General features: G+C 47.0%; 4 protein-coding genes across 5 annotated transcripts; 1 reads left to right on the plus strand and 3 right to left on the minus strand.

The window, feature by feature from the left end:
* Window positions 1–398: 398 nt before the first annotated feature.
* Window positions 399–1,106, minus strand: LOC136532042 (uncharacterized). The gene has a single exon (XM_066524671.1). It carries the CDS (start codon window positions 952–954, stop codon window positions 709–711), a length of 246 nt encoding a protein of 81 aa, XP_066380768.1. The 5' UTR covers window positions 955–1,106; the 3' UTR covers window positions 399–708.
* Window positions 1,107–7,294: 6,188 nt separating this feature from the next.
* LOC136532055 (uncharacterized) lies at window positions 7,295–8,618 on the minus strand. The gene is made up of 3 exons (XM_066524683.1): window positions 8,593–8,618; window positions 7,541–8,443; window positions 7,295–7,310 (listed from the first exon to the last, which is right to left on the minus strand). Exons 1-3 carry the CDS (start codon window positions 8,616–8,618, stop codon window positions 7,295–7,297), a joined length of 945 nt encoding a protein of 314 aa, XP_066380780.1.
* Window positions 8,619–15,640: 7,022 nt separating this feature from the next.
* Window positions 15,641–20,053, plus strand: LOC136532051 (uncharacterized). Of its 2 annotated transcripts, XM_066524680.1 has the most exons (12): window positions 15,641–15,937; window positions 16,513–16,647; window positions 16,940–17,218; window positions 17,359–17,430; window positions 17,534–17,592; window positions 17,687–17,822; window positions 17,998–18,094; window positions 18,189–18,255; window positions 18,880–19,068; window positions 19,226–19,380; window positions 19,512–19,613; window positions 19,708–20,053. In XM_066524680.1, exons 3-12 carry the CDS (start codon window positions 16,966–16,968, stop codon window positions 19,817–19,819), a joined length of 1,242 nt encoding a protein of 413 aa, XP_066380777.1. In that variant the 5' UTR covers window positions 15,641–15,937; window positions 16,513–16,647; window positions 16,940–16,965; the 3' UTR covers window positions 19,820–20,053. The 2 variants fall into 2 exon arrangements, with proteins under 2 accessions (XP_066380777.1, XP_066380776.1); XM_066524679.1 differs by lacking the exon at window positions 16,513–16,647 and having other exon boundaries at window positions 15,642–15,937.
* A 194-nt stretch (window positions 20,054–20,247) lies between these two features.
* Window positions 20,248–22,991, minus strand: LOC136532048 (uncharacterized). Its single transcript, XM_066524675.1, has 6 exons — window positions 22,722–22,991; window positions 22,544–22,622; window positions 21,883–21,978; window positions 20,959–21,475; window positions 20,718–20,853; window positions 20,248–20,582 (listed from the first exon to the last, which is right to left on the minus strand). The coding sequence occupies exons 1-6, from the start codon at window positions 22,989–22,991 to the stop codon at window positions 20,394–20,396; spliced, it is 1,287 nt and encodes a 428-aa protein (XP_066380772.1). The 3' UTR covers window positions 20,248–20,393.
* Window positions 22,992–23,001: the final 10 nt, after the last annotated feature.

Genomic DNA, 23,001 nt, shown 5'->3' on the forward strand with positions numbered 1-23,001 from the left:
AGGAATGGGGGACATGGACAGTGAGAGGATGGCCTTTCACTTTTTATTTATTACTCCTTTTTGTGAGATTCACCACCTCTGCTGAGCTTTGCCCGCGCCCCGAAGAGATCACGATTCGCGTCGCGGTCGTCACCTTTGACTTCCGGTGCGAACGCATGAGCTCATCCGAAGATGGGCGAACTCGCTACGCCGTTCTGGCTGCTGGCTGCTGCTATCTGCACTCTGATGAAACATTTCCCAGGCAAAATATAGAAAGCGATGGATCGGGGCTGCGTTGTGTACATACTCCTACAGTCCTACTTCCACTGTTCACGAGTCAAGACCGCCGATGTAGTAGTACTGGCTGCTCTCGATTAACAATTGGAGTATGTACTAAAATCCTCTCCATTTGATCCGATTTTTCTCACCACAGGTCCTGCCTGGTACAATCGGCAACCGGAAAAATGGGTAAATCACAATATGGAGCTCAACGTGTTTGTCTAGCTGGTTCTCTTGTCATGAAACAGTCCAATGACAAACAAGACCAGACGAGACGAGGCATAACCGCATAGTTTACAGCACGGCGCAGCAGAAGCAACAAGAACACAACAGGTGCAAGCATCATGAAACATTGCCGCCTCGACACACATCGACACACTACCGCCCCATACTCCTCCATCGCTAGTAGTAGTAGTACTCCTACAACTGAAGCGACCGCCGGTAGATCGGTCACCGTAGGAAGTCGGCGGAGGCGCGGCCGTCGTCGAAGCTGAGCGCGTAGCTGAGGGCGTCGTAGTGGAAACTGAACCTACCGGCGGTGCCCCTGCGCCACCTGCCCGGCCGCTCCGACTGCAGCCTCCGGAGGCCCGCGCGCAGCCTCCAGTAGAGGCTCCTCGCCAGGTACGACGACGACTTGCTCCTGCAGGCGCCGCTCGGCACCGCGGCGGCCTCGACGGCCACCACCACCGCAGCCATCCGGGTTCCTGAACCCGACGAGACACTAGCTTGAGGGCACAAGACGATGCCGAGAACAAACGGTGCGCGGCCGGAGCCAAGAGAAGCTAGCTAGCTAGCTCTGCGCGCCCTGCCTGCCCCTGGACACTCTTTTGGCTTGGTGGTGCAAAGACCCGCAGCAGCGTTGGTTTGTGCAGAGAGAGAGAGAGAGGGCGGTGGGACTGGAATATATAGCTCGTGTCGGACGGACCTTTTCCCCGTCCGGCTACGCCCAGGGCAGGTTTTAACTGCGTTGCACGCGCTCACGAGCTCCCACTCGGGCACTCCGCCGCAGTGCTTTACCGCAGAGTGGCGCAGCGGCGAAGGGATCGCCCGATCAACGAAGGGAGGTGGCTGGGCCTTTGCGGACCGAGACAGACATGGGTCGCAGCACGGTCACATGGGGTTGGGGTGTCATATGGGCGGCTGGGAATTTGGCAGCTCTGCTTCGGGTTCGGGGTGCTGAATGCCGGTTACGAAGACGGCATGGAACTCGTGCCTCTGCTACAGCGGACCGCCCTTCGGGGGACCAGACCGTGGGAAGCCGTGAGCCGGCTTGCGGTTCTTGGACGAGCGGCCAACGTGCATTGCGTTCTGCTCATTTGGTTCGCTACTGTAGTGTGCGCTGTTGCATTTTCCGTGGCTACTAGTGGGGAAGATTGCACGAGGTCGTAGAATGGAGATCGCTTCCTTCCTGCACACACACACAAAAAAAATGTTTGATCGACTCATCAGCGTGATTTCAAGGCAGCTGGGAACGACGACATCTGCAAGTGCTGGGAGCTCGATCACATGCGTGTGTGTCAGCAGAAAGTACTAGTCCTTGTGTGCTCCAGTGTTCTCCATCGTGGCACATGTCAGCTCACGTTGTATAGCCCTGTTGATTCGGGTATCTCAGCTTTTGTGATTGTTCGACACCCAGCTCTGCCTCTGCGATGCCAAGTCGCATCACATTCACATAGATCGCCCCCGTCGCCTAGCCTCCTGTCCAGTACGAGCACGCGGTGCACGGTCATATGTGCAGGACGGTCGCTGCCGTCGTTATCGTTACATGGCACGGGCAGTACGGGAAAAACACACAGTGAACACTAGCGCGACGTCGGCTCTGAACTTCACAACACGTACGGTACGGTCCTTCTCTAACACTGTACTTCAGGACTCAAAAGATAGTGTACTACTTCTGTAAAACAATTGTACTATAAATCACACTGTTCGACTAACCAATCACCTCAGCTTTAATAATCAAATATAAAAAGGGACTTTTTTGTTCGTACCTGATACACCTACTTTCAAATTCGATGGTGATTTTACCCTTATCTTTTCTGCTCTGTGATTTTCATTCTTGTGTTTTTAAACTGAAGAATAAGTGTTAACAGCAAAAAAAATGTATCAACATGTGCAATGGACTCCACAATGAGATTCCTGGCATCAAGAAAATCTAGAACGACGTTTGGGTCATCGTGTTTGGAGTCTGAGCAAAGAAAGAGGGTTTTGGGCTTAATCTGCCAAAATTGGCCTAGCCGGATTCCTAAACCGGCTAGGTCGGTTTCTCTGCTCATCGTACAGCTAGCATGCCAACTTGGCCCTACATCAAAAGTTTTGATGTGTGTCAGAAGTATCGATGTTCCGAGGCTCCTTTCAGTCAGAAGTTTCAATGTACGCTGCAACAAAGCCAACCTGACTCATTTCCAAAAATGAGTTTCTCTGCGTTACCCCCAACAAAGTGGACAGATCTGAGGCAGGATCCGGTTCCTGGTCCGAGTGCGCTTTGAGTTGTACTCGGTTCCGGCTCGCGTTTTGATGTGGAAAACTTACAAATTGTGTCTTGAGTATGTTTCCTACTAAGAAAAAACAACTATCTCTATATATATTGGAGGATCATAGGCGATTGTGAATTCCAACATCCAATCGATCCAAAACACATCTACTACCTTTTTATCCTAACTTTTCCAATCCACTGTTGTTTGGCGCATTTCTCAACGAGATTCGGCGACGTTCTAGATGGCCTTGCTGATCCTATGACAACCTTCACGTGCATCTCCCTGACAGGTCTTCCTGGGAGGTGTTCTCGAGCTCTTCAGGCGAAGAATGGGTCTCAAATCGGCTCTACCGACCTGCCAATCGGTCTTGCTGATCTTGAGGTGTACTCGTTGCGCGACGTGTGCAACCTCATGCGTGCTGGCCCTTACTGGTGTGTGATCCGATTCGACGTCAACAATAAGCTTACCCTTCCCGATAAAGGCATCTAATAGTGTTCATTCAACTATAAAAAGACAAACTATCATGCGGATTTGTCCCTACTGTTTTATTAAAAAATGTTTTTATCCCTATTTTCAGGTTAAGTATTTGGACAGTATTTTGATAAATTTCAAAAGATAGCTAGGATTTCAGTAGTTCATCACAGGCAAATGCAAAGCATTGTCATTCCGTGTGTGTCGCCTAGGTTGTGACCGGTACTTCCACCTTCTTGGAAGGTGTTATTTGTAATGCTACTCTGATATTAACACAAACGTGTGTGTGCGTGCGCTTTTATAAAAAAAAAATACATATACATCTCCTTTGCTGCTGCCATCATGTCCCACATCTACTTGAGGATGAGCAGCAACATATAGAAAATGTTCACTAATTACTTTGCTCCGGATTGCAATGACAAACACCACATAGAAATGTTCATATTGTAATAGGAAGGTACATTTCCTGTCTTTTTTGCTAGCACGGGAGTTTTAGTTGGCTTGCTCTTTACCTTAAGTAACTTATCTAACCAAGTTATATCGTCTCCTTTTTCTTTTTTTTTTTACTAAACCTCTTTTTTCTTTTGCTATGCAGCGCTATGGAAGTCCTCTCTTTCCAACACATTTAGGTTAACATTTTCTTGCCCATCACATTTTCACAACACTATGTCAGGTACGGTCGCGAAAAACACACTATGTCAGGTACAAGCAGAAGAAGGGGAGTAGGCTGTTGTCAATCCTGCAACAGTGAAGATGAGTGGAGACGTTACGAGTGGCTGATGGGCTGGAATGGATATTCGCTTTGGGCCGTTGTGAGCTGTGTAGCGTATTGGGCCTTGTGCCAAGATTGGGCCGGTGGCCGTGTAATGATGTGTGCGTATAAATACTGCCTGGCTGGTTCGGGTTCAGGTCTGAATGAATAGAACTGAAACTACCCAATCTCTCCTGAACTCCGAATTCTGTCTCTGTTCTTCTTTTTCTTTTTTTCGAGCAAAGAGAGGCCTCTATTAGCTAGACACAGGAGACTTACAATCGGCATTGAGGAAGTTCCAACAACACGCACGTGCTTGTCCCAACCATGCCGCAAAATGCTTCCAGCGACTAGCTAACAAAGCTAAAAAAAACTACTTAATTACAATCTCTATAAAAAACCTTTCGCCTACTCCAAAATTAGACTGATATCTGATCTGTCCACCGAAGGGCTATTGATCGAGGATATGATTCTTCTTCTTCAGTACTCCTCTATCCATTCCGTTTGTTATATTGGTTACACTTAGATGCATTGGGTTTATCCTCTGGCTAATATACCAAGTCAACCAAGTGTGCGTCTAATATCAAACAACAATATGGACTTCTCGAGAGATCCTCTATGGCGCCCCGCGTGAACCTTCCTCTTCTAAGGGTGCATGTGCTCCAACCCCTCCTTATTCTAGTAGTATGACACAATGTTGCAGATGGAGTGGCTGACCTGGCTGCGATGCGCTCGAAGCAGGAGGGCCACTGCGTCCTTTCACGACCTGACGAAAGAGGAGTTGGGAGGAACTTGTTTTCATGTCTCCTGTCTGCGCAATACACAAAGAGCTCCGACTCATTCGGGCTTCGACGGCTGAGCCGTCCCTCCTGTCGCTCGTTTGGCAGGGCTTCGGCAGGAGCCGGAGCCGGAGCAGCTCGGGAAGCCTTGCCGAACGGCCTCTTAGTGCGCGCACGAATGTTGTGGAGGCCTCACCTGCTACTGCTATTACGGTGCAAAATTGATCCTAGAGTTCTATAATGGCTTTGTAAGCCTTTGCGAGCTCTTGGAGCTTTGTTGGGTTATCGAGATGTGCATAGGAAAAGCACGGCGTGACTTACTTGAACAGTGTTAGTACTAAATCTCCCTCCAATCGAGGGGGCACACTACACACGTCTGGTTTTCATGTAGCGTTAACTTCGTAGATGACACATAGCGGATAAGGTGGTTGCCTTTTCTCTGGTTAGGCACCGGATGTAATGCACAATGAAATAGTACGTCTCCAATGCTTTGTTTTATTTGGTGGAACTTATCAGTGGGTGGAGAAAAAGAATGCTAATTTGGTTCGGTTTTTTTGTTTTAAAATTACTCTTGCTATGCTGTTTTGTTTCAAAACTAAACTTACTTGATTTTTATGAGTGTTCAACTTTGACTCGGCTCGTTAGCTGAGTTAGCCTCGACTCGTTAATCTCGGTGTGAAGTTTTGAATGCAAGTCTTAAACAACATAAAAGAAACTACTACTTCTGTCCAAAAAAATCAAATCCTAAAATTCGTGCAAATCAAACTATCTTAAGTTTTGACTGACTTTATGAGAACGAGTAACAACATCTATGACATACAATCAGCAATTATGAAAATATATGGTATATCCAATGATGCCAATTTGATGTTATAAATCTTGACGAGCTTTTTCTTGAAATTCGGTCAAAGTTTAAAAAGTTTGACTTAAGATAACTCCAGTAATCTATTTAGAGTAAATTGCACTGTGGGTCCTCAAACTTTTGGTGCCTTCCCATCTGCATCCTCGAACTATTAAAGTAACTATCTAGGTCCATGATCTATTGCCGTGACGCACTCACGGTCCAGAAGCAGCCACGCCAGCCACATAATCCGACGTGGTCGTGCCAGAGTGGCATATGGAAGCTGAGGTCGTGGCAATTTAGCACAAAAGCCCCCTGCGAACGTTTTATTTCATTAGTGGGTACTCTAGCCTTCTCTTCCCCAATCTTTGTCAGCGTTCTTGGCTCGTCTGCCGCCGCGTGCCTCTCGCCGCTTGTTGCTCGCGGCCTGCATTCTCCGGTCCATCGCACGCAGCCTCCCGCTGCCGCCTACTGGTTGAAGATGCGATGATGCTCGGTAGCTCATCGTCCGCGCAGAGGGTTGAGGCCCCCAAATTCGGGAAGCGCATTGGGCTGCCCCTTGTGTCGTGCCCCACATGTGGCGAGGAGATCTTAGAGCTCACTTTGGGTCCAGGATCTAAGGTCCCGGGGGCCATCTTCTTCAAGTGCCGGCTTCATGAGAGAGATTTAAGCCCTAACGTTGAACCACCCTATAGCTGTCTGCTCCTTTTGCTTTGCTTTTGTTGAACCCTTGTTGTGTAAATTGCAGGACCCTCAAACTTGCCCTTGGTATCTGTTTGCCGACAAGTATGAGAAACTGCGGATTAAGAGGGGATGATTGAGAACAGAGGGGCTGCTGACACCGGCACTAGGCCTGAGCCCTTGGCTGAAGTTGAGCAGATCAAGATTGCGATTGGACATATTGAGGGAGTACTGGAAGACAATAAGACCGAATTGACACCTTTGCTTGATGATGTACTATCTCTAAAGAATGGAAGTGATAGAGTAGCTGAAAAGCTACAAAAGTTGATAGAACTAGAAAAAATTGTAGCAGTGTGCCTTGTAGTTGTTGCTATGTTTGTTGTCTAGGTGTAATAATCATGTTTTCAAGTAAAAGTGGCAGCTTAGTAATCCTGTTAATCATGTGTTCAAGTGTTATGGAAAACCTATATCTCGTTTTAGTTAACAGTCATATTCAGTGAATGGAATTTCTGTTTGTATCAATGCAATATTTGTTTTAGTTTGTTTTATGCAATTCTCTTCCACCAATTGACAGAAGTTGATAAGATGCACTGAAAGTTGATAAGCTGACATACCATTACCATCATTGTCAATTCAGTCACTGCAATTACATACAATAATTTAGGTCATTCCTTCTATGGCCATAAAACTACAACTAGACGGTACATTATCACTGCACAAAGGCAACCTTAGCTGCTTGACAAAAGGCAGCCAATGCTGCTAGACAAAAGAAAACCTTAGCTGCTACATAAAAGGCAACTATTTCTCATGTACAAAAGGATGACACTACATTGTCTTCACTTTGATGCAGTTGGTTGGTTCTTGGACTTGACATTCTTGGTCTTCTTGGTTGGTGACACATTCTGCTTCTTTTTGGCTACGTTTACCATGCTGGCCCTCATAATCTTTAATGCTATTGTCAGGGGTATATGCCTTGCTGGTGGTAGGTTAGAGATGATGTAGACAGAATCTGACATAGGTTGACTCATTGGAGTTTGCCTCACACCTTGGGCAGCCTGGAAAAAGGGGACCCAATTAGTAGTCTTAAATAGGGAGAAAACAATGGAAGAAGGTAGACACTGTCAGTAGCAATTTATATATTATTTCAGCAGCAATTTATATAGAATTTTAATAGTATTTTATAGAAGAAGGTGTAGGAAACAAGGTGTTGCCTCATCAAATAGCCGTGACACAAAAGTCTTGATCACAAAACAGTTCACCCCTATCAAATGAAGCATACAAGTACCATGGACAACCATCATCACAATGAGCTTTGATTCTGATCCTATCATTTTTGGGCATCTTTATCTCCACTCTATTCTTGATACTATATTCGGTAATATCCTTTCTGAGCACCTCTACTGAATCAAACTTCATGCCAACTTTGAAAATGGGGTTCTGTAAATCTTCTGGTCTGAAACTTCTCATATTCTGCCCAACCTGACCCTCTTCATCAGATTCTGGTAACTCCAATTCTTCTTCATCAGAGTTCAAATCATCCCATTCTTTGCTTGCTGAGTCCTTGTCTATGCCAGTTGGGGCATTTCTGTTCCTCCCTGCTCTGACTATTATCCCCTTTGCTGCACCCTCATCAACCACCCCTTCATCAACATTGTCACAAAACAGGTCATCATCATCATCAACAACGTCATAGTAACTGTCAACAAAATCCACTTCTGAACTGTCTTCACTATCATCACAATTAGCAGAATATGTCCTAGGAGGGACAGGCACCTTTATAGAACTGATCACTTTGGGTAAGGATGCAATTGGATTGAACACAATGTCCTCCCAGTTGTTGCCATCAATTGAATTGTAATGGTCCATAAAAAGCACATAGTTCTTGACCTTAAATGCAACTTGCTTCATTGTTCGTGCTTCTTTATCTGATTCAATCAAACGTAAACCGGTTGACATGTCCATCTCAGGCAACAACCAATACATGGGGACACCCAGATCATAACCTAGCACCACTGGTATCTCATCTACTCCAGGAAAAGACCAGTACTTCACTTTGACATTATCGTACCAATCATCAACCTTGCCATTGACGTACACCCGATCTACACCAGACCCATAGAAAAAGTCACCATGATGCACTTCCACTGAAAACTCTTCATCGTCAGGCCCTAAAGAACGAAAATGAACCCTAAAATTAGACACAGAACCGGAGCATAGCCACCAAAACAGGATGCTACCTACCAGACCTACTATTACCGCCCCAAATTGATAGCCATAGATAGCATTGAGTATAGGGATACAGCTCCAGGACACTTACCATAGATCGGTGCCGCTTACCCTTTAAGCTGTCGATGACCTGACATGGTGCCGCCACGCCGCAATCTGTGCGACCGGGCGGCACCCACTGCGGAGCTCGCTGCCACAGACGGACTCGCGCCTTCGGCTTCACTACTCCCTTTCCGCGAGTTCGCCGCCGCCCCGGCCGGCCCTCGTCTCCTATACTGGCTGAGAAAGATTGGAGAAGAGAGCGGCTTGAGTTGGAAGTGAGGAAGACAACATTCGCAAGGTTTTTTTATATATATAAATTGCGATGCCAGGAGCTTCCGTCTTCCACTGTGGCACCGCCACGTCGGACTTATGTGGCTCGCGTGGCTGCTTTTGGACCGTCGGTGCACCACGGAAATAGTTCGAGGACCTACATAGTTGTTTTTTTAGTTCGAGGATGTAGATGGAAGGGAGCTAAAAGTTGGAGGACTCTGAATGCATTTTACTCTGAGTATAATAAATAATAATATATTAATTTTAAAGGAAAAAATATAGGTGGCTCGGTACCCAAACCCCAGCCATCACGTTCCCGTCGTATGCATCATGCACACCCTGTCACCTGCAAACCTGACAGTTTGTGGGCTTGGCTGCATTAGAATCGATCCGCGAATAGCAGATAAGCTTTGCTGGAAGCCCAAAAGGTTTGGTCCAAATTGGGCCTGCTTAACTATTTTGAATGACCTGGATGCGCAAGGCTCCCGTTCGCACGGCCCAAGAGGGGTCTTGGTCCCGGCGTCTATCGGTTGGATCCGTGGGGCACAACACTGGATCCCTGAAACTGAAAGGAGAGCGTCCTTCCGAATTGCCTCCGTCTAATTCCTGTGTCCTTCTCGGTGGCTGTATTGCTCCTCCTCAAGAACCAAGAATCAACAGGGCTACATCACGAGCGACAACGATGGACAGGCTAACAAAAGGGCGGCTCACAGCTGACAAATGCCCACTGACGATAATACACGAGGAAGAGCCCAAGAAACGACTTTTCATATGCGCCATAGTTCAGTATGGAGGGTCGAGTTCAATATCTGTCAAACTACTTTTTGTATCCATGCCCTTCAAGTCGAACATATCTAAATCGGTAATTGTTTCCTCAATTTATTTCAAAATTTCTTCATCCACACAGTTGCGCCGTCTCATCTTCTTTTTTTCCAAGGGGAAAATGACTGTGACAAGTTCACCTAACGATCAAGGGTCTGACGGTACGTTTGGATTCTAGCCAAATCGTATCTCACCTTGCCAGGCAAGGAAAATCAAATGTGGTTTTAGGTTTGAATGTTTGGCAAACGTTCTCATTTTTTTTGTCCTGGTAAGATTTTTTCTTGCTATCTGAAGCTAGCCGATTTGGCTTTCCCACCCTACAAGGCTAGCCTCGCCCGACAAGGTGAGGCAAAGCTAATAAAGGAACCAAACTAACCCTAAATCTCATTAGTTGCAACCTAGTAATATTAACTAATAGATTGTCAAAAACATTTTTTTCCTTTCCACCCACCTCTATTCTCACATTTCTCCTAATCTATACCTAATATCAAAGGGCAAAACGATTCTTACCTTTGTTTTTTTCAACTTTTCAAAGTGCCCTTGTGCCTTTGGGTCTTGTATGTGACTCAGACTCTAGAACAACTCGCGATCACGATGATACAAGTCCGAAGGTATGTTTGCTAAGAACATCTCCAAGAGTATTCTATTTCCTTTCTCAATCTTGGTTTTTAACAAGATTGGAAAAAACTCCTCTCCAACAACTCCTAATCATTACTCCTGAAATTTACGCACTTGGGAAATCCTCTCCCGTCGCGCGTAACTTTACGCGTAATCGAGGTCGCGCGGATACTGCTTGCTTTCCCGTGCGTATCGGTGCGGTGGAAGGTTTTGTGAAAGAATAAGGAGTAGGAAAATGTTTCTGATGCAAATGTACGAGAGAGAAATAATCGGCGTGTTCGCTGCTTGGTTTCTAGGCTGGTTTGGGCTGGCTGGTGCTGGTTTGTTGTGAGAGGAAAACACTGTTGGCTGGTTGAATAAGTCTGGCTGAAACCAACAAGCGAACATGGTGAATATATATAAGTGGTTACGATAATTTAGAAATAGTATATGATTCATGATGTAAAATTATATTCTATATTTTAGGAGTGGATTATTAAAAACTCTTGGAGATGACCTTATTTTTCCTCCCAATATCTTTTTGGGAGTTGCAACATATGAAAGAGATGCTCTAATAGTATATGAAAGAGAACTATATAAAGAAAACCAAGCAATGATGTATTTACCTAAGTATTAACAGATTGTTACTAATTAAATTCTTCTTGTTTTCGATAGAGAAAACAGATTGTTTGCAAACTAGCCCCTTGAACGAAGAGCATGCCCCAAGTGCATGCAAATTTAAATATACGGCTCTCACCTAGCTTGCCTACTCTTTCATCAAGGATACAAGAAACAAAAAATCCTAGCTTGCCTACCATGTATATGACATAAAAATTACGTCACACCTTTCGCAATATATAAACAGTTTAATTACGTCACACTGTCAAATATCGATTTGTAACAGGAAATATTTTAGACCGTCAGTAATTTTCCAACAGCATGCAGCCAAGCCGTAACTCTCATGTCATGTGTCCGTGGCACCCCTTGCGCAGGACGAAGACGCCTCAAGGACGCTGCCATCTCCTTGAGGTTGAGGCCAGCAGCGGGCGGCGTCACCTCGTTGTCGAAGCTTTCACACCGGCCAGCAGGCCAGCGCGAGGCGGCCAGCGTGGTGTTAGGATGCACAGCCCGAGCCCGCTCATCCTATCATACCCGCCGTGCATCCTGGCCAGTCTTTCTCAAAACCCTAGCCACGCCCACACGGCGGTGGTGAAGTGTCTTACGGATGCACTCCTACCTGTTGGGAAAAAAAATCGTTCCACCAACGCCGCACAGCCTGGGCTAGACATATGCCCAGTTCACTTGCTTGATAAACCATGGCTAAAAATATTGTTGGCTAATTTGTTGTGAGAAAAAAAATAATGTTCGTTGGCTGAAAAAGTACGACTTATAAACCCAGCGAACGGCGATACATCAGGTCCACGGCGGCGCGCCAAATTCCATCACGCCATCTGTTCGGCCAGTGCACACACGCCTCGGGCACGCGCGCGCCAGCACTTCTCGCACGTCGCGGCCACAGGTCGGCGGCATGTACTGCCGATGGGAGAAGGACGGAGCGGTCCATGGCATGGCAGCCGCCCTAGGGCGCACGAGCGCGCTTGCGGACGGACGGACGGCGTCCCGCCACGGCGGCACCGGCCCGCACGCGCGCTTGCAATGAATGCGCGATGCCACGTCGCGGCGCCCCCAGACCGCCGCGCGGCTACGTGGCCCTTGGCGCGCCGGCAAACCCGGCGCCACGACAGCTACGGCGGGCGGGCGGGCGCCCTGCTTTTGGGCGGTAACGACCCGCTGGCCAGCCACGGCGCTGCCCTGCCGCCGAGGGAACGACGGCGAGCCGCGCCGCTCTCACACGTAGTACCGCGTCTCTGCGTCGGGACCAACCTGGGCTAGCGGACAAACCGTGGCTTTTTGCTGATATTTTTACAGATCCGGCGGGGCTCTCAGCTCTGCTGGCACTCTCTGCCGCCCTCAGCATGGTCCTCCATCCGACCGAAAGCTCGGTTTGGGTTTTTGACTGCTCACTGCTGGCGTAGGGAGGAAGGTAGCTAGCCCTGCTACGCGGCGCGCTGTGGTTCCTCCGGCGGCGGCCGTCTTGGAAGCTTTGCGCGTGTTCAGTTGCTATTCCAAATTCCTAAAAAATGCTACAGTACTCATCACATCGAATCTTGCGATACGTGTATGGAGCATTAAATGTAGATGAAAAAAAAAACTAATTGCACAGTTTGGTTGGAAATTACAAGACGAACGTTTTGAGCCTAATTAGTCCATGATTGAACACTAATTGCCAAATAAAAACGAAAATGCTACAGTAACCCAAATTTCCAAATTCACCTAACTAAACACGTGTTTTGACCGCTTATTTGACCTCCACGTTGTTCTCACTGAAATTTCTAGAATCTTCACGAGATGCCGTGCGTGATAGTGATACCTGGGCGCGGCATTACGACAGTGAAATTCCATTGGTCCTTGGACAAACTTGTGGCACTCGACGACGCCCGTCGTCATTGGTTGGATTGAATGTACTGCCGGTATCGGCCATCGAGTGAGGTTTTGCCGAGATCGAAAGATTGCACGATGCTCGTTTGCCATGCTCAACATCACGGCAAGTCTCGGTTCGTCGTCGTCTCTTCAACCTTCATTGTTTCCCAGGGTGGCCGGCCGGGGAGGCTGAGCTGCTGCCACGAAGACCGATCGATCGATGAGGTACTCCAGTTCGTTTAGGAGTTCTCAAACTCGGTTTACTGCTGAAAACGAGAGCTGATCCAGAGAAGGACAAGGACCCCGAATTAAACAGACCGACCTACCAGTGACCACGACGATCACGTTACTCTTTGACGAGCAGCTACCCCTACTGTACAAGCAGCTGGCGTGGCCGTCCTGGCATCCACATCTGCGCCGAGATATTTCGCGGCCGGTGCGGTGGCCCTATCACCGCTCGCCACTTGGGGCCATGGGTGTAGCTTGCAAGTCAACATACGGCCCCGGCGGCCCCGCCGTTCCGTCGGCGACACTTGTCCGGCCAGAACCGCGCACTGCTCCGCATTGTTTATGAGGCGTCTCACATGACACGAAAGCGCACACCACCGGGCACCGCCGGAAACTCCATCGCTGGGATCACGCCACCTGTCGACTGCAGTTCGTGAGCAGGCAAGCCTCTCGCGGAGGCAATTGCAATGCAGCTGTTCATACCTGAAGCACTGTTGGGTCGCAATTATTGGGCAGTGGAAATTCTAGGCCCGCGCTGTTGCTTTTTGGAAGCTATGGACTATGGTGCCGTGCTGACGCTCGACGAACAGAGCGAGCGGAAAAAAGTACTCCGGAGCTGATGAAGCGACTAACCGCAAGAGGAAAGGATGCGATGCACCATGCACCAACCACAATCTTTGTTCGCCTTTTTGTCGATCTTGCATCCATCTCCAGCGAAAAAACCATGAAAAAGAGCTCTTGCACCACGCGCGGATCTGTCCTCTTTTGTTTTCTTTTTCTCTGGGCGCTTTTAGCGTGGGTTTTTGGCAAGCGACTTGAGGATTGAGGTCGATCTGTTGGCCGTAGCTAGATGCTGTAGTGCTTTTGTAGGCGACATTGTTACGTATGTTGCTAGCACTGCTCACTGGCCTCTCAATCTCAGCCAAAACTTCAGCGTAATGCACAGAGCAGATAAAGCTTTACCGGGCCTTAACCATTTCTGGTATGTATGTATGTATGTTATGCCTGCGCAACAATACAGGGTGACATGCACAGCAAGCTAATGTACGTGTCCAACACCTTGTGAGAAATGTGCGTACAGCCTTGCCTTGCTCCCTTTGTTGGTCATGTACTACGTGCTTACTCTCGTCGAGATCCCGGCCCGTAGCCTAAACTTTGTTTTGAAGCTAAGGGTGCGTGCAGGCGATGCTTATCCAGAAACGGGCCGGGGCGGGGGAAGGCTGCCTGAGCACTCAAGTCAAGCGGCACCGGCGCCTTTCCCCTTTCGGCACGAAAATGACACACATGTTGATGTCAAACCGCGCGCGGACGACAATTATTATGAATTGAGCGGCAGATCGAAGGCCCATGTTCAGTCGTTCAGATTCCTAATGCTCTTTCCACATTGCAACAAAAAAGCATCTATCTATGACACACATCTTGCTTGGTCACAAACCAGTGTGTACTAAGCACAGCAGCATCTGCCCGCAGATACGCACGGGATCGCGAGCACATCAGCACCGCGTGTGTGGAGAGATTCGCTGAAACCATACCGTTTGGCCTCAAGAATCTCCGGACAGAAAACTGGCAACTAACAAGTTGTCCGAGCTTAAAAAAAATGTACTGATGGCAGCGTGCATTAGCAGCTCAGGACTGAAGGGGATAAGAGCCCACTCGCTGTTAATTACTGTAATCTGAGGCTCGATCAGTAGCTCGATCCATCAGGGCCCTTATTATGCTTTGATATTTAGTAAGACCACGAAACGCTAGCTCCAAAGGCGTAGCGATCTGGACCTAACTATACTAATACTATGATGAGGTGGGTGGCAAAACGGGTGAAGTCCCGGTCGCGAAAAAAATGAGGTGGGTGGCAGCTAGCCGCGCTTATTTAATCTGATCCGGAGGGGTTAAACAAGTGTGTGTTTATGTCATGCCGTGATCCAGCGCTGGAGTTAGTTGTGTCGTGACGTCGATCGGGTAGGCCTGCAACACGTACTAAAAAAATACATACAGTGCTCCCTAGCTATGCAGTCGTTATCTATGTTCGTTCAAATCAAACTTGAAAAACCACACAGGTTAGAGCACGTCATCATCGCTTCTCGATACCAAACAAATTAAACGCATATATATAACGAATCCCTCCCTCCGTCCCCAATGCAAAGGGGATTTTTGGAGCGAATTTAGCTGCTCCGATCCGCAATTCTCAGAGCCAACCAAGGTCGTCCAAAGAAGACGTAGAAGAAATGTCCTGTCCGCCTGCCTTACACTCCGGTCAAGACTTTCTTGCGTCCCTTTGGGGCGCGAGTTTCAACATGTACAATCAGATAGCCATACAGGTGTCTCGATACATTATTTGAGTGCAAGGACAAATAACGGCGTAACGCCTTGGTGGTTCACGTGATATGCAGGCCGGGAGGGAGATCACAGGTTTCAGCTGTGTTCAGTTGGGTGAAATTTGAGAATTTGGCTACCGTAGCATTTTTGTTTTTATTTAGTAATTAGTATTCAATCATGGACTAATTAGGCTCAAAACGTTCGTCTCGCGATTTCCAACCAAACTGTGCAATTCGTTTTTTTCGTCTACATTTAATGCTCTATATGCACGTATCGTAAGATTCGATGTGATGATTACTGTAGTGCTTTTTTGAAAAACTTTTTAAAACTAAGGCCGTCGTCTCGCACGCAGGCCGCAGGCACAAGTACGCGTAGGACGCTATAGCCGCAGCCCATGACTCGGCACGAGATCTTTTCCGCGCGGGGGTTTCCGTGCCGCTGACCAGCTGTGCGCTTCATAATTGATAGGGCCGCCAGATTGCGCTGGGTCTGGACGTTGCTGCATCGGCGCTGAGCCACTGAACTTTTTGTTCCTTTAAATAGACACAGGTTATCTCAACCCTGTAGGCCTCTTCTTCTTCTTCTCTCCCTCTCAAGGCCGCCGCCTCCGCCTCCAGCAGTCCAGCTCATCACCAGGACCAGCCGACCAGGAGGAAGAAATTGCATAGCCTTCTTCGCCCGTCTGCATCCACACACTCGAACAGTTGAGTTCCTCCTCCTCTCCCCAACCCCCGTTGCTTTATCTCCTCGCGTTCTAGCTAGAACCGTACCTGCATCTGCATCTGCATCTGCATGCGCTCGGCAGCAAGAAAAGGAGCAGCTAGCAGGCGGGCGTGACGTTTTCACCGTACGACGTCGTCGAGGCATTAGGTGGCTCGTCGTTTTCCTCCGGATTTTTCGGTTCGATTCCACCATCTTTGAAACAGCTTTTTTCAATTCAATGTCCTTGAACATTTCAATATACGGCGGTGGAGGCATCCCCAGCCGGTGATGCATTGCTCGCCTACTGCTGCTGCTAGCACTAGCACTAGCACCAGGCAATTTTCTTTAGTTTTTCCGACGGCACAACTTGCCCCCGATCCACCAAAAAATAACGCCTTTTCTGGGCGAAAAGTATGCCGCTTCGCCGTACATTACGCCAAGTTGCACTACGGTTCCCGATGTTGATTATTGGTCCCCCACTGCCAACGTTTAAAGGATAAGACCAGTTGTTGCCTCGCTCCGTTTCGCTCACCTGTTGTGTTCGTCGTGCTCTGTGTCGTGCGCGTCCGCGTGCAGACTGCAGAGACGGGGAGCAGGGATAGTGGGGTTAGTGGCGGTCTCTGCTGCTGGTGGTGGAGGCCTTCGATTCCGGGGGGCGGGCGGTGGCTTGTGGTCTCAAGAATCCCGGAAAGGGAGCGGGCGGGCGCAAAGGTGAGAGGGCTTTTATTGATTTCTTTCGGTTCTTGTTCGATTGGCGTTCTCTCTGATTGGTTGTGCTTGCCTACAAGTTACAGTCTCTCTCTCGTGCTGTCCTTTTTGCCGGAACATTTCTCTCTCGAAATCCATTGTATGCTGACAAAAAAGAAAAGAATTCCCAAACCCTCTTTTGTTCTGCCGTGAATTCTTCGTGTGCAGTGAATTTCTTTCTTCTTCTTCTTCTTCTTCTTCTTCTTCGTAGCCTTTTTATGTCTCTGATGTCGTAGTGAATTCGTCATGCTTGCAGATAACTAAGCAGGCCGCTGTACAGGCATGGGGTGCGGGGCGTCGAGCCAGAAGGACGCCGGGGCGCCCCGGAGACGGCCGGGGAGCGTCGGCGACGTGGTCGTCTTCCTGCCGGGGCTCCGGGTGCCGAGGACCGTCGACTTCGCCCAGGAGCTCGGCGGCTGCGTGGCCAGGAGCGTCGTGGACCGGCTGTCGGCTCTCAGGTCGCGAGTCGTCGAGATGGCAATGCAAGAATCGGCGGCGGCGCTCAGGCCCAGGCGGAGGACGGGGGCACGGCACGGTGTGTAGAGTAGAAAGACTAGACTACTAGGGGAGAGGGGCTGGTACAGCGCCTGGATTGGTAGTTTGGTACCTAGTTTTGTCTGCATGCTGAAGGCTTCACTGCTGACCTGGCCTGCCGGTTTGCTTCTGTCTGTGCAGGGTCCAGTACAGCCAATCTTCTACAGGCCCTTGAAGACTACTTGCCAGTTCTGCTAGGACTAGTAAAAGAAGGTGAGGAACAGCTGCAATAACGTGGTGGTTTGGTTGTTTTTGTTTTGGTTCACGATTTTTTTTGTTCTGAAATTCTGATTCGCCCAGTCTGCAAAACGTGCAGGTAGCGTCTTGAGGCACAAAGTGCAGTTCACCTGGAGTAACCAAGAGGATAATGCCGAGGTATGTATGCCCAGTCCTGAATTTCGTGAACTTGCCGCTGTTTTGTTACTCCAAACCAGCTATGTAAATTCAGCTCTCTCTTTTTCAATCTCAGGAGACGGCCATTTCAGATGCCTGGTACGAGGTGCTGTCCGTGCTGCATTTGATGGCCATGGTCTGCTTGCTGCAGGCCAACACCCTGCTTCTCCCCAGGTCATATGGCGATGGTTATGCCCCAAGAGTTTCTGAAGGTACTGCAACTGCTAGTGCTAACTGTAAATCCAAAGTGTTGTCGCCTTGGGAGACTGCTGTTCCAAGTTTCCTGCATTGAAATATGCTAATGATTTGTTGTGCATTGAAGTACTTCTGTCTATACTCTATAGCGCTCATGTGCTGATCAGGCGACATATTTCCAATGTGCTACAGAGAGTAGACGGGCCACTGTTGATGTCTTCTTGAAGGCAGCTGGGTACCTAGACTGCGCAATTCGGCATGTACTTCCGAAGATGCCGCTGGAACTAAGGTTCTGTACTCCTGAGAAACTTCCTAGCATTCCTAGGCTTCAATTCAAAATTGAAGACATACTGAAACATTCCCCTTTGACATGTAAATTACAGGAGACAACTTCCAGTAGACCTGGCTGAAGGAAATCTCAAAGCTCTAAGCCTGCAAGCCTTGGGTCAGGTACTGTCTTCTCAACTCTGCAAGTTGGATTATCTAATTTTCATAACTTCTCAAATGGTGGCATAATTTAAATCAACAGTTCATTTGATTTGATGATTTTTTTCCCTAAGAGAACACAGAAGATATTATGCTAGCATGTAACTCATAGAAAGAGAAGGGTGATAATTTTGAACAATATATATTACCTATTACTGCTGAAGCAACACAGGTAGGTTTCAATTTTGAACAGCACAATTTTGTACTACTTGTGTCGCAATTTTGCTTTGAAAAGCATAAGAAACCTACTATCAGCATTCTATCAACACTTTGTCATATCTGTTACATTAGTCCTATTACCTGTGCTTTTGTGAAGAGAGGCAGAGGAAGACCGAAGTTGACTTGGGTAGAGGCAATAAAAGGAGACTTTAAAGGATGAAATATACCCAAAGACTTAGCCTTAGATAGGAGTGCTTGGAAAACAGTTATTCACGTGCTTGAACCTTGATTGCTTTTGCTGGGTTTCAACTCTAGCCTACCCCAACTTGTTTGGGACTTAAAGGCTTTGTTGTTGTTGTTGTTGTTGTTGTACATTTGATATTAGATATTTCACTTTTGTTCTGAACATTGGTATTCTTCTTCTTGTAGGGGGTTGACATGCAGCTTGGTTTGGCTATTGATAGTCCAAAGGCTACTTTAGCAGTAAAACGGCGCTTGGCCTGTGAGATGGTCAAATATTGGCAACAAGTTCAAGAGAGCATTCCAGAGCTTCCTATCTCTGATGGATGGGGGAAAAAGCACCGGCTATTTGTAAAGTGGAAATATGTTGAAGCAAAGGTGTATAGTCTATGCTACTACTATCATTCTTTTTAAGCTGCAAATTCTTGTCTAAATCAAACAGGCTAAATTTTCTTCAGATGATACATTTCTCTAATGTGTAATCTTTGAAGCATTTCTACTGTATGAAATCTATTATTTTACATGTTTATCTCAGGCTGCAGCATACTATTTCCACGGTTTGATTCTTGACGAGGGAAATACCGAGAAATCCCATGGAATGGCAGTAGCTGCACTCCAAGCTTCAGAGGAATTTCTGAAAGAAAGCAAAAGGGTTTCGGAAGCCTTCCATGCAACTCCTCCAACATCAAGGCAAAATTTCCCCTCATACTTAACTATTCACCACATATTATTGGTGCTTAATAATCTGCTTGAGGAACATCTGTTGCTGTGAGTTGTAACAATAGTGAGGGAGACTGAATTCCATACCTGTAACTTTGCAGGAGTCCCAATCCATTCGGAACAGAAAAATATCTGTTTGACAAGATCCCAAGAGATGCTTCCAGCAAGGTCCGAATCAACCAGGACCTGTATACTCAAGAAAAGTAAGAACCTTCAGAAAAAAAGTGCTCACAACAAACATACTGGAATCGTGAACCTCATGAACTGATGTGCAAGTATTTTTGGGGAAACTTGTAGGGTCATTGGAGCTCCACCCCCGTTACCAGATTTTGCATTGGCGCTAACACCTGAAGACTATGATCTTCCTCCACTAGATCCACTTTGGAACAAAGAAGACACAGGCCATTAAGTGTATATGCGGCAGAATTGTTGCTTCTGGCAAAAAAAAATGGCTCTGGATAGAAAGGAAGGACCAAGATCTGCCATGTCAAAGTTGAACATGGTAATGAATGAAGTGTACAAAATATTTTCAAACAAAATTACATGTCAACAAAATTAAGCAAGGACTGAAGATAATCTGAAGAGCTTTGTACAGCCGATTCTTCTTCTGACAAGGGAAATGCCATGTCAAAGGGTTCATTCATCATTGTCGATCCTGATTCCTGATGCTTGCATTTTGTCAACAACGGGTTTTCAGCATTCCATTTGGAACTGGAACCAGCCTCTGATCGAAAGTGGCAGCCTTCAATTTTTTTAGTCATAAAACATTTACATAGGCACCTTAAAACATACCCTGGAACAATCAGTTTCAGCTGAGCAGTTTATATCAGATGAATAGGATATTCAAATAATCAGTGGATCAGTGTGGCCAAAAAGTTATCCCTTCCAACCATTCAATGCATGCATATACAGTCATAAAATTTTAGTTCTGAATTTCGAATGCAAAAACAGAAAAACCCCTCCATATGATCTCTCTTGATCAACTACGAGAGGTGATTCACAGCTAGATAGTACGACCCAACTAACACAAACGATGCAATTCCACTACGGGCCATTCGTAGGCCAATGCCACGGAACAAGACATTCCTATCAGCTGGGGCTATTCCTGTCTTCCTCTCTATCCACGTTCCTGGTGCTTTCCACTTAAGAAACTTCCTCTCCATTGCGATATACTGTCAAAAAGAAAGAACAGAAAAAGGTGTATCACATATAGCAACAAAAAAAATGAATTTTAAGTTTGAAGGCAAAAAATATATATATCGCAAGCAAAAGGAGGATAAACTAGTTAAAGTACAGACAGGCCAAACCTTAGGCACCACAGTACATTCTGAACGACTTTTGGCAGTATCAAATGTATGTGAAGCAGCAGCCGCTACCGCCCCTGCGAAGCCTGCAGCAACACTAGAGGCAAAAGGGGGTACAGGGCCTGCTTCTTCTAGATTCCTGAAAAGTGGCAAAAGATTAGGTTAAACTAAAATGTTACTTCATAATGTTACCACACTGTCCCTATCATTATTTCAAATCAAATTCGCTTGCATCATTCCATACCTAGGTTCAGGGCTCATATTTACTGCCTTCCAGGTGAGCAATGCTGTGTGTAGGAATTGCCAAGTAGAAAAGAACATACCACCAAATACACAGTCTCGAGCTATCCCTGATCTGAGCCCTCTCCAAAGAGCACCCCATCCTTCAAGCAATATCACTCTAGAAGGTAGGTGCACATCAGACGGTAATGGGGGTTTCCCAGAGCCAGTAAGCATCCATGGGTGCTGTTTCAGAGCACCCAACATGTCAGGATGCTTGGGAGAAAGATCAGATAAAAGGCTCACTGTGTTGTTCCACACCCTTAGATCAGGAACATAACCAGGCAACAGTTTGGAAAGCAGTGGAAATGATTCTTGAGCAACATTTGCAGGGCCCATAGCTTTTGAAGGAATCACAGAACTAACTTGGTTTCGAAGTTTGAAAAGTTCAAATGGTGTGCAGAAAACAGCCTCTACAGCACCAGCAGCTATGCCAGCCAACATAGCCTCAGAATAATAGACATAGTTGTCCTCCCTTCCATCTTCCAAGACACATACAAGAGTCAAGACAGCGGTCATTTGCCATATATTTCACCATGAGTTACACGGAGGAAAATTAAATTGGTTAACTGTCGCCAATAATACTAGAAATTGTATTCCATCCAAGAACAAACTTATGTTACCATAGGCAGATCAAATCATCAGAAGGTAAATTGAACTATCAGGAAACGAATGCCATTCAAAATGAACTGCTTTTTGTAGTAATGAAGCAAAATAAAAGACAACGTTTGCTTTCTATAAAGGCAGGGTTTTCCTCCGTAAAAAAAATAAAAGACATCGTGACACAACTTCAGAGATAAGAATTAGACATGCAATGCAAATACTGATAACAAAGTGGCATAGGGCAAGTAGTCCTAAACTATGTAATTGTGGGAAAACATGTCTTTACCTTTATAGAAGGCTGTTAAAAGTTCATAGGTCCCAAAACGTGCTCCCAACCCAGGAAGTTTACCCATTATGGACCATCCGATGCCACTGTAAAAACCTAGAAGACATACAATGATTTAGAATATGGTAATTTCATATGTGAAGTAACACATAACTAGATCCAAAGCCACTAAACATGAACTAGAAAATGTTATACAAAAATCAGGATTCATATGGCTTTCCTAATACTGCATCTTTCCCTCAAGAAAGTTTTTAATGGAACAGGCACCTAAAGAAACATGGAGAATTGTACATCTGTAGACTGTAAACTTAAGGACAACTACACCGCTGACCTAATAAACATCAGGATTCCAGAAGTATTAACAATTGCGGATTTGTAATTTCAAAACACACACACACAGCATAACTAAGTTTGCAAATTCTTTATTTAGAATTGGTAGGTTTCTCAGGTAGGCTCAACAGTCAACAATCAACAATTAAATTATCAGACAATTCTGGCCTAGCACAGCATGGCAACTAAATACCGTCAGCTCTGCCAACTCCAACAGTTCACACATCTCAGTAGCAATGCAAATCAGGGTGAATCACAAATACTCCAACCGCAATACTCAGTCCCAACACCCAATATCAAAGATATCTATCAACTGAGCAACCAACCAAACCTGCTGGGCCGGAAGCGGCCATGAGCCGGTCCACCACCTGCCGGAGCCCCATCTTCTGCTTCTGCCCCGCCGCTCCCAGCTGCAGAGGCAAGAAAACACCGCGCAGATCCCAAAATCAGACCTTGAGAAAGCAACAGTACAGCAACACAAGGGAGGAGAGGTGTGTGAGTGCGCTCGCCTGGAGGAGTGTCTTGACCGTGTCGAGGGGGTGCACGGCGACGGCAGAGGCGCTGATCGCCGCCGCACCGGCGGCCGCGTGGCCCGCGAACACGCTGTCCCCCAGCGGCTTGCCGCCTCCCACCATCTCGGCGGCCTGCAAGGCTGGAACACACCCTCTCCCCCAAAAATGGCGAAAAACGGCGAGCGAGGAATTTGGGGGAAGACGGTAAGAGAGAAGCCGCGGGGGAATCTGGGGGCCCATTAACAGAAACCTGCCCACCGCGGGCATTGGCGTCCGG

This window comes from Miscanthus floridulus, unplaced genomic scaffold (genome assembly GCF_019320115.1).
Source record: "Miscanthus floridulus cultivar M001 unplaced genomic scaffold, ASM1932011v1 fs_516_2_3, whole genome shotgun sequence".
Taxonomy (NCBI): domain Eukaryota; kingdom Viridiplantae; phylum Streptophyta; class Magnoliopsida; order Poales; family Poaceae; genus Miscanthus; species Miscanthus floridulus.

What these genes read in the sequence shown, in the direction of transcription:
- LOC136532048 (XM_066524675.1), bottom strand. Translation starts at nt 22,991, where the DNA reads ATGCCCGCGGTGGGCAGGTTTCTGTTAATGGGCCCCCAGATTCCCCCG. An exon ending in CGGTCAAGACACTCCTCCAG is followed by an intron (nt 22,623 to 22,721) that starts GCGAGCGCACTC and finishes TTGCCTCTGCAG; the next exon opens with CTGGGAGCGGCGGGGCAGAA. An exon ending in AATATGAGCCCTGAACCTAG is followed by an intron (nt 20,854 to 20,958) that starts GTATGGAATGAT and finishes GCCACTTTTCAG; the next exon opens with GAATCTAGAAGAAGCAGGCC.
- LOC136532055 (XM_066524683.1), bottom strand. Translation starts at nt 8,618, where the DNA reads ATGTCAGGTCATCGACAGCTTAAAGG. An exon ending in GGTCATCGACAGCTTAAAGG is followed by an intron (nt 8,444 to 8,592) that starts GTAAGCGGCACC and finishes GTCTAATTTTAG; the next exon opens with GGTTCATTTTCGTTCTTTAG.
- LOC136532051 (XM_066524680.1), top strand. Translation starts at nt 16,966, where the DNA reads ATGGGGTGCGGGGCGTCGAGCCAGAAGGACGCCGGGGCGCCCCGGAGA. An exon ending in GAGGACGGGGGCACGGCACG is followed by an intron (nt 17,219 to 17,358) that starts GTGTGTAGAGTA and finishes CTGTCTGTGCAG; the next exon opens with GGTCCAGTACAGCCAATCTT. An exon ending in GCTAGGACTAGTAAAAGAAG is followed by an intron (nt 17,431 to 17,533) that starts GTGAGGAACAGC and finishes CAAAACGTGCAG; the next exon opens with GTAGCGTCTTGAGGCACAAA.
- LOC136532042 (XM_066524671.1), bottom strand. Translation starts at nt 954, where the DNA reads ATGGCTGCGGTGGTGGTGGCCGTCGAGGCCGCCGCGGTGCCGAGCGGC.